This window comes from Vespula vulgaris, chromosome 13 (genome assembly GCF_905475345.1).
Source record: "Vespula vulgaris chromosome 13, iyVesVulg1.1, whole genome shotgun sequence".
Classification (NCBI taxonomy): domain Eukaryota; kingdom Metazoa; phylum Arthropoda; class Insecta; order Hymenoptera; family Vespidae; genus Vespula; species Vespula vulgaris.
In genome coordinates this window covers 911,620-926,936 of record NC_066598.1, presented here as the reverse complement: position 1 = coordinate 926,936, position 15,317 = coordinate 911,620, and the positions used below count along the sequence as shown (strand labels likewise).

The 15,317-nt window shown below is 45.1% G+C and overlaps 1 protein-coding gene across 10 annotated transcripts in view; it reads right to left on the bottom strand.

Moving 5' to 3' along the window:
- The window catches only part of LOC127068413 (collagen alpha chain CG42342), an 88,671-nt gene extending 76,555 nt beyond the window's left edge, over window positions 1-12,116 (bottom strand). For 3 of the 10 annotated variants that reach the window (XM_051004550.1, XM_051004552.1, XM_051004551.1), the window contains exon 1: window positions 10,895-12,109. In XM_051004550.1, coding sequence (XP_050860507.1) covers window positions 10,895-11,303 — 409 coding nt within the window. In that variant the 5' untranslated portion in view covers window positions 11,304-12,109. Of the gene's footprint in view, window positions 1-10,894 lie in introns of all 10 variants that reach the window. The other 7 variants (XM_051004553.1, XM_051004556.1, XM_051004557.1 and 4 more) reach the window with 6 other exon arrangements.
- Window positions 12,117-15,317: the final 3,201 nt, after the last annotated feature.

Sequence of the window (15,317 nt, the reverse complement as noted above, 5' to 3'; positions counted from 1 at the left end):
ATCGATGTATCTTCGTATGCGTACAGGGCGTCGCGGCGATTGCCGGTGAATGACGAGCGTCATTAGTTCGTCGACGTTGTCAATGGATTCATTGCTGCCCATTACGACGTCAAATTCTCTTGTACGATAATCTAGCGATAATGAGAGCTCGTTAAAGACGAACCCAGGGATAACGGGGCGTAACTACTCGCCTTCTACGTGGATCGATGCGCTCTCGTACACGTGCCGTTCCTCTCAGCGTCGTTGTACTTCGCGTCCCTTTTTCCAACCCGCCGAAACCTTTTTCCTTTTCTCCCTCTTTTCCTACTTGCTCCGAGTTCAAAGTACCGGACGGAAAATTAGTAGGAGACGTCGAAATAATTGGAGGAAAATCGACGATATCGTTCCCTCTTGCTTTCTCCTTTTCCCTATCATCTTCTCTTTCGCCGAAGAGCGACGAATAGTTACACCGTGTTAATCGTTTCGTCGATAACGCGCCCGCTAAAGAGGATCGTTAAATACGAGACAAGATAACAGAGAAAAAACAAATTCTACGCTCAGCAACGACGATGTAATATATTATCTTTAGTACGCTGTTCCTATGTAATATGATATGTAAGAAAGATAACATTCTTGTAGTTCATCTAATTCTAATTCATAGACTCGTTAAGTTTCTGATACTCGCTCGGTTACTAATTACTCATACTTAGCGTTTCCGATCGGTGTCTATACCAAGCTTTTTATTTTTGTTTTCCTTTTCTTTTTTTTCTTCTTTTTCCTAGAAATAACTCGGTTAAAAGTCACGAGCGAACGGTGCCACTTTTCAAAATCAATTTCAATTATCTCGTTAATCTCGTGGTCGAACCGATACATTTCGCGTCGTTTAGGCGTGCAACCCACCCGCGGTATCATTACACGGTAATTTTATCGGGCGCGATCTCGTTCGCACGTTATTAGATAACAACGAAATAATGTCGTTGCGAAGGTTGAACAGCGAGAAGGTTAATCCATGAATGGTTTTTGGTTCCCGCGTTTATTTTAGGTTCTATCTGCCTTCCTCTCGAGCATCTTTACCCGTAGCTATTTAAAATAATCAGCTAACAAGTACTATCGGCCGATCAGATGTACAAGCTGATATACTCTTGGGATCTGTGTACTCTCTCACCCTTTTACATGGCAGCTTACACAACCGAGATTTCTCGTTTTACAAGCGACCAAGCAGGAGATTTGCTTTCGACTAACCGGTATCTCGCGATACTAGAAATCCTGAGAACTCGGATTAATTCATCCTATGAAGTAACATCTAGGTCGACGAACTTAGGATCCGAATTCCTGCCGAATAAGAAGCGAATAAGAAGGAAAATTGTAAAAATTAACTCCGTAACGATTGCTTCTGTCGCAAATGGTAACGCCGAATTAAAATATCTCTCGAGGCTTTCCTCGGTCGACTTTAAGAAACACGGCGATCAATCGTCAGTGTTTTCGGATGTAAAGAGACGAGCACAACGCCATCAATTTGGGACAACATTCGAGCATAAGAGAGGCTTATATAATCTGAAGTGGTAGCAGACGAGCGATGGTAAGTTTTAGAGACGAGAACGGTCTATCTCTCTCTCTCTCTCTCTCTTTCCGAGTAGCACGAGCGAGAAGGAGAAAGATAAAGAGAGTCTCTGGCGCCACTCGAATCCCAGAACCATTCTACCGGATATAGGTACTTACCCTTCAGCTTCCGCAAAGTGAATTACCCCCCTAAAGCACGCTCGCGCGCATATACGCGTCCCACATGGACATACAAACACACGTACGATCGGTTAGAAATAGTTATGTCGTGTCCGACATAAGAGCATAGCTATCCTGTCTCGACACATGGATTCACCTAGCCGTTTTCGTCACCGCTATTAATCGCGTTAAGCTCATCTCCGGCGAGCGCGAAAATGTGTTTTCTGCGCGTCCTACGAGAAAGGCAATTTTCCATCGCGAAATGGCGAATCCACGAGAGATAACTCGATGCCTAGCGAATCGGAGAGAGATAGAAGAGATATGAGAGAGAAAGAGAGAGAGAGAGAGAGAGAGAGAGAGAGAGAGAGAGATGAGAGATAGGAAGGGTGAGTGGATTTTCGTTCGAGCCGTTTCTCCTCGCCGGACATGTGGGATTAATCAAAAATTTCGTCGGCCGATCGACTATGTCTGCATCTATGTATATACATATGTATGTGTGTGTTATGGACAAGGTATAATTAGTATCGACGATGTTACCAGGGCGCGTTTTATCGACACGTCACGTTTCTACGCTCGCGGATCGACTCGTTGCTCTTCCTATCTCGATTTTGATCGGAGTTGACGGATGACTCGTTGATAGCGTTACGACGGATACTCTCGCTGCGCGTACTTTCACGTTAGTGTTCATCGGAGAATAAAGAACGGATCCTTCGACGTCGTTTGAGAATTGAAATCGAATCGTATCTTGCCACGGTAATGGACCGTAGGGTAATTTTTAATCGTTCGTAACTCTTGATACCCGTACGTTCGTGCGATCGAGTTGCTCTCTTTCTCTTTCTCGATATCTATCATCGAAACCTTTCAACGACGGGACGATCGAAGGAACGATTTTTCTTTTTTATGCGAGTTAAACACGTTATGGCGCACGTCGACGCGTCGATAGGCACGATCCGCGTGGGCGAACAATGCTCAGGTAGTTGCATTTAGCCGATACGCGTCCACGGAACATGATTCATCGCGCGTGGCAGTCATTACACATACGGATACACACACACACACAAAGACATATACGTATACACGCTCTCAAACTCTATTTCTACGATATCAAAACGCGAACGCGGATCCCAACGCACTTCGCGTTTAACGCCAATGTAACAACGTATTGTACGTTTTGCTCCGTTTATCGTGGCCCACGTGTAATGACCATCATTAAAACGAAACGCATTTGTCAGTGAGGATCGTACAAATTAGTTATTAGTTTGCTCCCACGATAATACCTCGAAGTTGGAATAATTCGGACGATATCCGACACTTGTCGTGGATTATTCACTCGTAATGTCAAAAATTACTGAATATCGAGAGTTATATAACGTAGAAGACAATTTCAAAGACTTTTGACGATTACCTATATTGTTCTTGTAGAAATGAAATACAAATTCGTACATATAATTTAAATAGAAGAGAACGTATTTAACGTAACGCAGCTCTCGTAAACGTAGCTTGATGAGGAGAAGAATTGAATAGATCGATAGTAGTGGCAGTAAAACGAGTTGAAATATGATCGAACCTCTGGCATTATATATCGTGAAAGGATATTCTTCGAAATTTTACGTTGCCTCGTGATAGTAAATTTCTATGCCTAAGCGAGTACCGTAAAGAGGAGTGTACGAAAGCAACTAGTAAAAGAGAAAGAGAGAGAGGGAGAGAGAAAGCGCACAATAGAGCCGTCGAGGCGATGGAAAGAATACGATAGATGCAGATAAGGTCTCAGCAAGGTGGAACCGCGGATCGACTTTTTCTCTTTCTCTCTTCTTATTTCTCTCAGCCGTCGATTCGTTCTCGAGCGGTTGAATCGGAAGAAGCGACAGCACTATGGCTTTGTTCTTTGGATCTTCGCCACTTGAGATAGCGCGTCAACGGACTTGAATTCTCTCTCTTTCTGCATCTCTCTGTCTCGCTCTGTCTCTTTTGCTGAGATTCTGCCTGTAGGTGCATCCTCTCGGAGCCTCTAACAACGCGTACAAGCCTATATACTCGGATCGTTAGAACTTTAGGTATGAGTATACGTGTGTGTATATGTATATATATATACATATATATGCATGGCTGTCTATATACGGCTTTATACGTATAGTGCGTATGCATGCTAAAGGAGTAACCCTTTGCATCCACATACCGTTTCCATCTCCAGCAGTTGCAAGCAACTACACGATGCGATCGAACGCTAACGCAAAAACGATCAAACTCGATCCTTCGTACTTTTCGTTCTTTCTAATTCCGGTCCGTGAGAAAAGATCGACATATTTTATCGAGTGGTCGTACGACTACCGTGATATTTCACGATACGATCTTACCCAACATGAAAGAGATCTCTCGTTGAAGTGGAAAGTAAGTAACTCGTCTTAATTATCGCATCGAGAGAGGCGAATAGTAGAGCTTGGTAATCGCTTTCAATCGGTGCTGTTATCTCGAAATAATCGCGAGGTCGTGTCCGTATATAGAGTCTATATCGCGGATATATACGTTTCGTGAGAGCCCCGTTTAATTCATGAAACGTCAAAGCTCGGTGAGTCTTAATACGTGTATATATCACGGAGCATTGGGCTGCTCGAGAGACGACGTTCTACGTACAGGCGTATATTTACGTGGGTCGTACGTGTAGCCGGCTCGTTGCCGTTGAAAGGTCTCTCGCGTGTAGCATAGATAGAACGTGTACACGCGTAGTATGCTAAATTCTGAGCATGCATCGCGTAAACGTTGCGGTCCGTCGAGCGACGTCGGCGACGGCATGCAGGAGGCCGCACGGCTATCTGCTATGTAGATACCAAACATATTCCATCGGACGGTACATTGATGTATGACCAAAGTCACACCAGAAAGAGAGAGGGAGAGAGACGAGGAGAAAAGGTCGAGCATGCTAATCGTGAGCTAGAACGACTCGTATCACTCTGTCTCTCTCTCTCCCTCTCTCTTGGAAACTACGGAACGGTAGACATTGTCAGGAATAAAAATAATTCTCGTTGATAGAAATGAAAGAAAGGTAGAAAGACGCGTTCAATGTTATTATCTCGTGGATGCGACACATGCACCTACTTCTCTTTTGCACGTACGTCAGAGAACAATTTTCCAGAGTATGGAAAAGTAACATTATCTCTCTCTCTCTCTCTTTCTCCAAGTACGAGGAGATCTTTTTCTTTTTTTACGAGGACAAGCGAATAATCAGCGATATTAACTCCTGGAATATATTCTCTTCCGCAATATCCCTAAATGGTCGTACTAGCGCGCGTTAAAGCGCGCTGAAAGATAACAAGAAGATCCTGGTACAAATGGAGAAAACTTTGAAAATTGTTACTGCCGAGAGTAGCACATGCGAGCAATCAGAATAAAGTTCGCGTAGGAGTTCGAATCGTGGGAGTGACGCAAATCGGCGGACACATAAAATTCTCTTGGATCACCGAGAGCAGCATTCTAATTTGGTTCTTCTCTCGTAACGACCGTGAACGAGCCGATAACGAGGACGGCCGGCTTGTGTAACGATCCGATCCAGAAAAACGGAGAACGCGTTTCGATAGAAGTCGAATGGTGGAAGAAGAAAAAGAGGAATAAGGGGAGGAAGTCGTGGAATGAAAGGAATCTCTGGTGCGAGGCAAAGATCGAATCGGTCGATCGACTTCACCGGCGATGAGCATCGACGCATCGGCAACGATCGTGACTCCTGCACGCTCCAGTGGACCTCGATGATCGCGCGTACCTAGCGCAGAAGAAGACCGAACCAAGATCGTACGTTCCATTCTCCTTCCTCGCCGTCCTATCTCGTACTGCCGACAGTTATGCCCTCGGGCTTCTACAGTGGAGAAGGGTATCTCGAAAACGTCCTAGGATTCTCTTTACATCGTCTTACGAACAACGACGACGACGTCGACGACGACGACGTGTTCGAAGATAATTCTCCGACTTCCAACGTTCTCTTTCCTCAAGAGTCTTGTATATTCGAGTTCGTACACTTAATAACCATAATAGAACTCTAGAGTACCCTCTCTTCTCGTACGTCGAGGAAAAAGAAAGAACTTTCGATGGACGCGAGACATAGAGGAGGTATAGGTACGTACTTAAATGTATAAGTTTCACAACACCGAAGAACACTTGCGTATCTGAGAACGACGAGACTAGCGCGAAGTAACGTTTTATTCGTAGCAAAACGAGCGTTGAAAATACCTTTCGCCTCTTTGTATCCGAGCTCTTGGCCCCACCACGATCACCACTTGACGCTCGCAGCAGCCGCGATATTACCGCGACGTTGAAAGTTCCGTCGAATGTGAGATTAATGAGTCGACAGAAAGCCGGTAAACGTGCTTCATTATATGCTTTAATTGCATGGCTTTTGCTCGTTCGAAATATAAATCGGTTGGCTCGCGTTATCGAGGGCCCTACGTTCGCCGGCATGTAATTTTATGCCAACCTGCTGAATTCGGATTAGTTTTCATTGACCTCGAATTTGTTGATCCGACGGGCTCGACTAGTGCGTTTCAGAGATTATTACGTTGTCCGTCTCTTTGTACATCTTTCTCCGACATCCGTTGATCCGAAACGCTACTGCCTTCCAGTTTATCCAATTGAAAGAATGAAACGCCCAAGTATTCCCGTGTACGATCATTAAAATTCATACGCACGTTTTAATCGCAATGGCGAACGTAACGCTAGACGTAACTCAAATCCCTCTCGGTTCCACTGGGAAAGGCACAGAGGCAAAGTGAAAGGGGAAGGAAATCGAAAAAGAAAGGGGGAAAACGGGTCAGCGATTCCCTTTATCGGAACGTTACTCCTCCTTCGCTTTGGAGTTTTATCATCGGTGTACTTGTATGTAAATACGCGTGTCCGCGTGTTAGTGTATATCTGAGAGAGCTCGGAACGTAGCACGTATGACACGAACGAACAGAAGCACTTACATTCGCGAGCAAACCACAGAAACTCGTGGTACGCGAGCGCGAATACAGTCACCGTGACTCGCTTCGACTAATTAAACGATATTTAAGCGAGCGGAAGGCAGAGGGGCATTGAAACGTAACGACCGACTGCGATTCATGCAAATTCAACGACTTCCGAGCCAAGTGTTTCTCTACTCCTCTTCGTCCCTTTCGCCCTTTCCCTTATCTCTCCCTCTGGACCTTTTCCCTTTCCCTTTCTCTCTATCTCGGAAGGTGGCCTTTCGAACATTCCTTTGATTCGCGCGAATGAAATTGCCGTAAATGACTTTCTCTCGACGCCGAGGCTCGGTCGGTTCTTCATACGTCCGGAGAAGCACTCGCGGCAATAGCGTCAGACTCGATAAAATAATGGGAAAGATCCTCAGAAATTCATCTTGCTCGAGTTAAGATAATCGAAAGTTTTACTTTCTCGTTAGGAAACCGACGAAATTGAAGCGACGTCAAGCTCGAGAGATACTTTTCAAGCTCGAGATCAGTAGCAATATCGGACGATTATGGCGGTCAAGCGGGGATGCTGAGAAAAGGAAATAGAAAAAAAAGAGGAGAGGCAAGAAAAAAAGTTAGAGACGGCCATTCTCGAGGAATAGCCTGCGAGAGCAGTCGTGACCATACGACCGTGAGAAAAAAAAATTACACCGCTTGTCGAGAGCAAAAACTTGCTGCAGCTGCACGTTAGACGAAATCCAGACGCACGTGCACCAATCGTAAATCGCACCTTCCCTTCGTAAAGAAGTTTTCCGCTCGGAAAATGCGAATTTCACTTTGTGACGTCTCTCAATGCGCGCACTCCTTCCTTTTCTCTCTCACACCCTCTCTAAGGAGAAACTGTCGCGATGCGAGTTTCGTGAGGAGGAAAGTTTAGCATGGCCCGTTTCTAACTACGGATATATTCGTAGTTAGAAACCCGTACACACGTTGGTATGTGCACGGCAAGACAATGCATCACCCATTCCATCCTTCTCTCTCTCTCTCTCTCTTTGTCACGGTTATAGGGACCTGCAATAGGCAGTAATTTGGTTTCGGTACGAACGAGCGAGAAAGAGAGAGACAGAGAGAGAGAGAGAGAGAGAGAGAGAGAGAAAGAAGGGCAAACCTATACTCCAAGGAAAGTAGTAGGAGGAAGCGGGCGTACGTCTGCACGGCAAAGAGTTTACAACGTTCATAAATTTCCTTTGACGCGGAAAGATCGACGATGCGTGACGTCGATCGATCCTGAATCTATCTCGTATCTCAACTTTCTTTTTTATTACTTTTATTATTATCCTGCCGAAACTGTTACGAAGGTTCTTTGACGTTGGGTTTCATCGTACTTGTACCGGATAGTGATTGAAAAAAAATGATGTTAATTGTCTTTGTTTTTTTTTATAGTAACTGACCCAATAAACATAGATTTCTTTTCTGTAAACTAGATTCGAGGGGCTTCTAAAAATAGAACCCTTAGATGAGGGATGCTGCAATGTCACGTGTGATGATCTAGAAAAGGCCAATGCACGATGAACAAGGTATTCTTTGAGATCGAAATCCTCAATATAGCCAGGGTAAGCTTTGTCCGTGTGAACCAAAGTCGACCACCCTCTTTCTCTTTCTCTCGCGCCTTCTTTCTTCCTTTAGGCATGCCATTGCGATGCTATTCACGCGCGTGCACTTCGACGGACAAGATATTTCGTCAGAGAACTCGCTTTATTCTCATCGACGACTACCATATATATATATATGGTATATATATGGTGTATACACGCTGTATAGGATTCGATAAATTGTACGAGCTGTCTTATATCGACGACAAAACGTTTCGTGAAACGCGTCGCACTGCATCTGACAGGTCTCTTAGTCCGAAAGGAACGTGTTAGCTACGAATGACTGAATAATAAATATACGTTTTTTGATATCATTAATTATTTGAGCGGATACCGAATTGATAAGAATGGAGCGTCGTTGTTTTATTTAAAAAATATCACAATTGCACTCCCAATTATTTACGAATCTCTTTTCGCTTCAGCAGCACCGAATTACTTTCACCGCGAGTTCCGAGAAGGAAAACCGCATTGTCTCTTTAAGCGGTCAATCGATAGACCCCCAACTCGATACTTTTGGTGAGAAAGAAAAAAGAAGAAGAAATTGGAGCCAATTTATCTTCTTAACACGTCCTTTAATCAGATTTAGCCTTCCCTAAATACACTCCTCCTTCGATAGAGGAACCGAGTCATTGTTGTGGTGGTTACCTCGAAAGAATAGAATGCGAGTGGACATACAACGCACGGTTATCGACGGTATAGAGGGTATATAGGATACTCGGCTGACTCGTCGTTAACGTTCGCTCCAGAGGACAGTGCGAGAGAAGCGGAAGAGCTACATAACAGGAAGAGGGAGGTCGACGCGAAGGAGAGAGAGAGAATAGATACGAGCTTCCTACGAGGGAGGAAAAGATTTATGATGCTCGTGCGTCAGCCAGCACGTCTCAATTTCGGGATGCCGCGAGTCAGGAGCCGTGCTCGGTTCTCTCTCTCTCCTTCTCTCTTTTTTTCCTTTGTTGTCCTACGGGGAGATGAGAGAAAAGGAGAGAAAAGAGAAAGAGGGTGAGAGGTAGTACGGCGATAAGAGGAGCGGGCAACAAAAAAACTCGCTGAGATAGGGGTTGGTGCGGGCGAGAAGAAAGAACACGGAAGCCGTCGAACCGAGCAACGCGAACGAGCTCTGCGAACTTTCTTCCCTTTTTTTTAGCACATCGTTCCTCGCACACCTTGGATTACGTCGAAGTAAATGCTCGGCCGCTTCTATTAACCCTTTTCTTTTTTACTCCCATTTTTCAGCACGTCTCACCTACGGTGTTTTCTCCCTGACAAAAGTTCGGCAAAACTCGCGAATATCGAAACGAACTTTTCGTTGCATAATGTGAAAGCTGCGCATAGAACTCTGGTTATTAGTTAGACGAAAATAGAAAGTTGTATGAAAACTATATTTGTAAATCGTTTGATTTCGATTTCATTTCAGATCTAGAAATTCGAGTCGTCCGGCTTTTCCGCAAAAGTTTTCCTTCGTCTCGAACAACGCGCAACTTTTACGGTGCACTCGGATAAGATTTTATCGAAAGTGGAAATAAAAGAAAGAAATTAAATCTCTCAGCGGTTTCCTCAGGAAAAATAACGCACGCTCGAAGATACATCTATGGCTCGTAAATTCCGTCAGCGGAGTTCGAGTTTCACGACGATTTCTCTCTTTCTTCTACTCTACTCGAAGGATCCGTCCTAAGTAAACACGCGTCTCTCCTTTGTTTCAAGCTCGACGGGTTACAAAAAGAAACCGTTGTCTTTTTATCAAAGGCACATTATTTTTCCTCGCCGTACAAATTTTCCCGCGATAAGCCGGAGGGTAAAGAAAGAGAAAGAGAAAGAGAAAGAGAGAAAGAGAAGTCATCGATTAGTCCCAGTCGCCGGACAGAAAGCAAGGATTCGGAGGAGCCGATAAAACGGAGCGACTATTAACGCCGGAAATTGCGGAGAATCGTCGATTATTCCGTCGGCAAAGAAAACGCCAACGAATACGAAAGTTCACGATGCGATCCTCGCCGTGCTCCTCTCCGGGAGGACAATTTTAATACGACTTTTATGAAACGTTCTCGCTCTTATTTTACTCCGAATAACACGGAACGCGATATCGTTTCCAGTTTGAAATTTTCCACGTGAAAGCTATCCGGAAATATTCTCTAGAATTATTCGCATTCCTTTCTTAGGACTTTCGCGAAGCAATCACGAGTTCCTTTTACATAACACAAAGGAGAGATTCGCCTACACGTTTGCCCTTTTCAATCTGAAGAATCGCCGATATGTACGATCGATTCCTCCTTACATCGCGAAACGACAAAGGAAGTAATCTTTTCGGATCGAAATTCACGCTGTTTCCAGAGTTCTTTGTTCGTAAAAATGGAAGACGCTACAAGACCGAGACCTTTATCTTCTCGCAGAGGTATCGCTCTACTTGCCGAGATAAGGTACTTTTTTCTCTCGGATAGAAACTTGCGAGCTGAATGAAATCGTTAAGATTTTTCGCTCGACAAAGGACGCGTTATTATTTGCAACAGTCGCGGAATATTGTCCTCTTTGACGATTAGTACTTAGACGATTAGTATCCTCGTTCGATTCTGAGAAAGGAAAGAGGAACGAATTGGTTCAGCTGGCATCATCCGCTATACTAAAGAGGTAGAGGAAACGCACCTGGTGGACAATTGCACTCGGCGACGTCGCGTTTGATCCTGAAGAGTGCCGCCGAGGCAGCACTCGCGGGTGCGAGCCTGTGTTGCTCAAACTCTTCGCGCAGCTCCCTCCTGAGCCTCTGCACGAGGACGTCCGGCGTCTCCTGGATCCTGCATCGGGCCTCCAGACTCCCGATCCTCGACTCCAAGCGCATCTCGCGATACGTCAGGATCCCTGACACGGCGAGACTCGCGAGACAGAGGGCGCACATCATCCAATTTATACAGGACTCCTTACGGAAGTTCATCGTCATCGTCGGGACGATCGGCGTCGACGCGATCACGTCGTCGTTCGCACGATTACGTTCCTTCTTTGCCCTGGACGCGTTCGGCAAAGAGGACCACTCGGTGACGAGTCCCGAGGACTCCATCTTCTCCACCTCCTCAAGATTCTCCACCGATTCGAAGACTTCAGGCGCGCCTCATAATCGACTACCAATCGATCTTTCCCTCTACGAGCGATTCCACGCCGGCATTGTCCGGTTGGAAGCACGCAGCATGCTTTTCCTAGCGTTACTCGAGATCTTTTCTTTCTATACGCGTATACGTACAAGATATATGTATATATATATATATGCGTATGTATATATATATATATCTTTTTCTTCGATCGATCGATCCCACTCGCGTCTAATCGAACGTACGATCGAGCACCTACTCGGACTAACTATCGCGTTACACGTTTCCAACAACAAGTCTCTCCTTTCCTCGCAACGATTCGGACTATCGGGCTGTAGCAACTCTCCCGCGAAATACAAACTTTCTAGCGTGCGAAACGCGCGCGTCCAAGGAACTTGCGTTTTCTTATTTCCGAAATAAAAAGAAACCTCTCTCTCTCTCTCTCTCTCTCTCTCTCTCGATCTTTCTCTTTCTCTTTTTTTTTTCTTCGTTGAGGAAAGCCGAAGAGTCGCGTTCGGGGAAAAAGTAACTCGGGAATGGCGCGAATACGAAGCTCACGGTATGGCATTCGCAGTACGACTGGATGTGGTGGGGCGACGCTCCGTTGAGGGCCGAGGGTTCGTCGGTTCGCGCGCGCTCGCCTGCGCTCGGCCGTCTTCGTGGTCTCTAGCCACCGACTCATCCACCGCCGACCGGCGGCGGACGCGCGTGGAGGACGATCGCTCGACCTAACGTCCACTTCCATTCGCACTGATTCGCCCCCACTGCCCCCCACCATACACGTTCTCAGACCCCACCACCTTCATGCCGCCTCCGCACGTTCGTCCTCTCTCTTTCTCTCTCTTGCACCACCATCAGACACAAGCATTGCCACAGCCACCGCTCTCCAGGCTCCTTTTTTCCTCCTTGTCCGTTTTTTCCACGCTGCCCATTATCCACTCGGATTACACGCTTGTGAGCACGAACAGGACTCCGAAACTTCTGCGTCGCGATCTCCAAAACTCGAAAGGGCTACGTACTCGACCGGTTGTCGCGGAAGAGAGAGAGAGAGAGAGAGAGAAAGAAAACGGGATGCTCGATAGGCTCGTGTCGAGTGTCGCCAAGTTTTACGTTCACTGTCGGCCATCGAAACTCCGACAAATTGAGCGGTCCGTCCAGCGTGACAGCTTAATTCCTGACCGGCATCCTTCGCGACTATCAATTAGTAGATCGCCGCTTGTCGATTCGAACGAACCTCTCTTCCGCCTACCTACGAAAGGGGAATTTTAATAGGAGAACTCGACGCTAACACACATCGCTAGGGGTGTTCCTAAGCGTACGCACAAACACGTTTACGAAGGACTTCATAATCGACTGAGATCGATCGATCGAATCGAAATACTAGCTCGACGGATATATGCTCGCGTGCTCTCTCTCTCTCTCTCTCTCTCTCTGCACGTCGGCGACCCCTCTTTGCTACCGCCCAATCGCCGACGGAGGAAGCGATTATGGACTACATCCTGGAACGTACCTACACCGTATGAACGTATCTGCGTATGTTGTACGTTCGACGCGATGCGATGCTGAATCGACCGTCCTGACATCCTCGTGATGTCCACCCTAGAGAGAAAACCATAGGGGGGCTGATAGGAAGCTGGACGATCACGGGAAATCGATTGGAAATTTAATTTTCTTAGTCTCTTAACATATCCTTGTTTTTCAACGAGTCTCGATAATGGCACGAGAAAAAACTGAATCTTCATTATCATAAATGGTTTTAGAAAGATCGATGAATATGCAATTTAACGTCAGTCAAACCTGAAACATCGTACCTCGGTTAGAAAACAGTTCGGACAGCTGTGCAATCAAAACTTATCGACTCGTATCCCTATTTCATATACCAGTAAAAAAAAGAAAACTTCAACATCCATTAATGGCTTCGGGCACGTGCCAACGATGAACGTCGGACATAGTTTTCCAGTCGACCAAGTGGAAGCCGAAGTTGTCCATTCCTCATTTCGGTCTGTTCACTAAGCCATCTTACTTTCGATATCTTTTTTTAAAGATCGAACGTCATACTATGCAGGATTATTCTCTGTAATCGAATTAAGGCTATATCCAATATGATATTCGATCGGATCGAAAAGAGAAACTTGTGGGAAAGAATACTCCAGGCATTATTGGAAAAGTAATCCGTATTTGTTCTCATCCATCAGAACTGATATGATGTTACAGCTGGATATATGAAAAAAAAGGAACCGCAAGAAAGAATCTGGAATAAAACTCAAAGCGGAATATCAACACCGTTTTACGTATAGGTTCTCGTTTTCTACTAATTTCATTCGCACAATCAATTTCCCATAGAGAAAGAGAGAGAGAGAGAGAGAGAGAGAGGAGAGACAGATGTATATTGAATGGGAAGTTATTTACAGAGGCACTAACACGTAACGATGTTCCACGCATTTGTCGATGAGAAGAGAGATATATTGTAGTATAATGATCTCGACATCGATTATCCTACAAAAAGAATGTATCTACTGGTTCGTTATCGTCGGCGCATAAATACGTTGCTGTAAGTTACAAGATTCGAAGTTGGAAAAAGAGAAAGCGCGTCTTTGACACTTGGGAACGGAAAACATTTTGTAGTTGGGCTCTTTCGAAGACGCACGCGCCGCATTCCAATCCGCTGTCGTCCCAAATTCCCTCGAATCGTTTCGTAGAACCTATCTTCTTGCCTTTCTTCGGTCATAGTGATATTTGTCGATCGAAAAGAAACAAGTGAGGACAGAGATGCGATATTTTTCATTTCGTTTTTTCCACTCGTTCAAAAGGGCTTCCTTCCTTATCTCTCAGCGTGACCGCGTCCACTTAAGAACTTACACGGACGAATCACCGGAATTTACTGTCTTTTAGCACGCATATCGTGGATTTTAAGAGCGGTGAAATGTTTCATAAATTTCATTCAGCTCGCCGCTGAGATAAGCGTAATGTTCTTTGGAAAAGTGATCGGTAAGCGTGAGCTTCTCGAATCGGTTCGATTCGAATCTACAACCTTAGATATTTTTCATAATTTTCACTTATTCTATCGATTTTGACGATCTTCGGGGAAAATCCTCGCGTCTCAGGCAAACGGAATTTCATAAAGATCAAGAAATAGAAATATAACCCATTCGATGGTGCATTTCGATGTTCAATATTCCTTGAATTGAGTTGGATCGTTGGGCGATCGTCTTATATGTAGTACCCATCTCCATAAAGACCAATGAAATGGGAAGACCTTATGAGACACTCGTTCGAATCCATAACTTCAGAGTGTTTATTAAAATCTAATTGCCGAAGCAATAAAAAATGATCGTTGAGAGCCACGGTGACGCAATGATGTATCGAGGGGTGAAGTTTCTATCGTTGTGGTTAAAAAGTCATCACGGCCGATGCTCTCTTCACGGCACGTTGGTCATCGTTGGGGTGCGGTATGAGTCCGCATTATGTCGCGTTTCCGCCAGGAAACAGGCGCAGTCGGGACACCGACAGTCTCCACCTCGTTTCCGAGCCACTCCGAGCTAGGATCCGTGTTCTATGGACCGCGTAGGCGAATCTCCGAAGAAACTAACCGCGATACAACTCCTTTTTGTTCCTTCCGCTCGAGGTGTAATTTGCGGAAATCATTTCCAACCAGGTTCGTACGAATTATTCCGCTTCATTCCTGCTTGCCACTTTTGTCAGTAATCAAACGCTAACTTCAGCTTTCTTTTTCAACGATGAAAAGAAGACGCGTTAACGAAGTCGTCGTTTGTTCGTACAACTTTGTTATTAACGACTTTGTTATCGTCCTGCTTCATTGAAAAATTTCTTCTTCCGAAGAAGTGTTTTGTTTTGAATCACACCTGCAAATCATTACTTCGTTGTATCGGCTCGTAGCGAAATGCATACATGATCAGCAACATATTCGAACAGTTCGGTAATGTTTTCAACCCTTTAGCTTTCAACTCGTTATACGTTTATTTGTC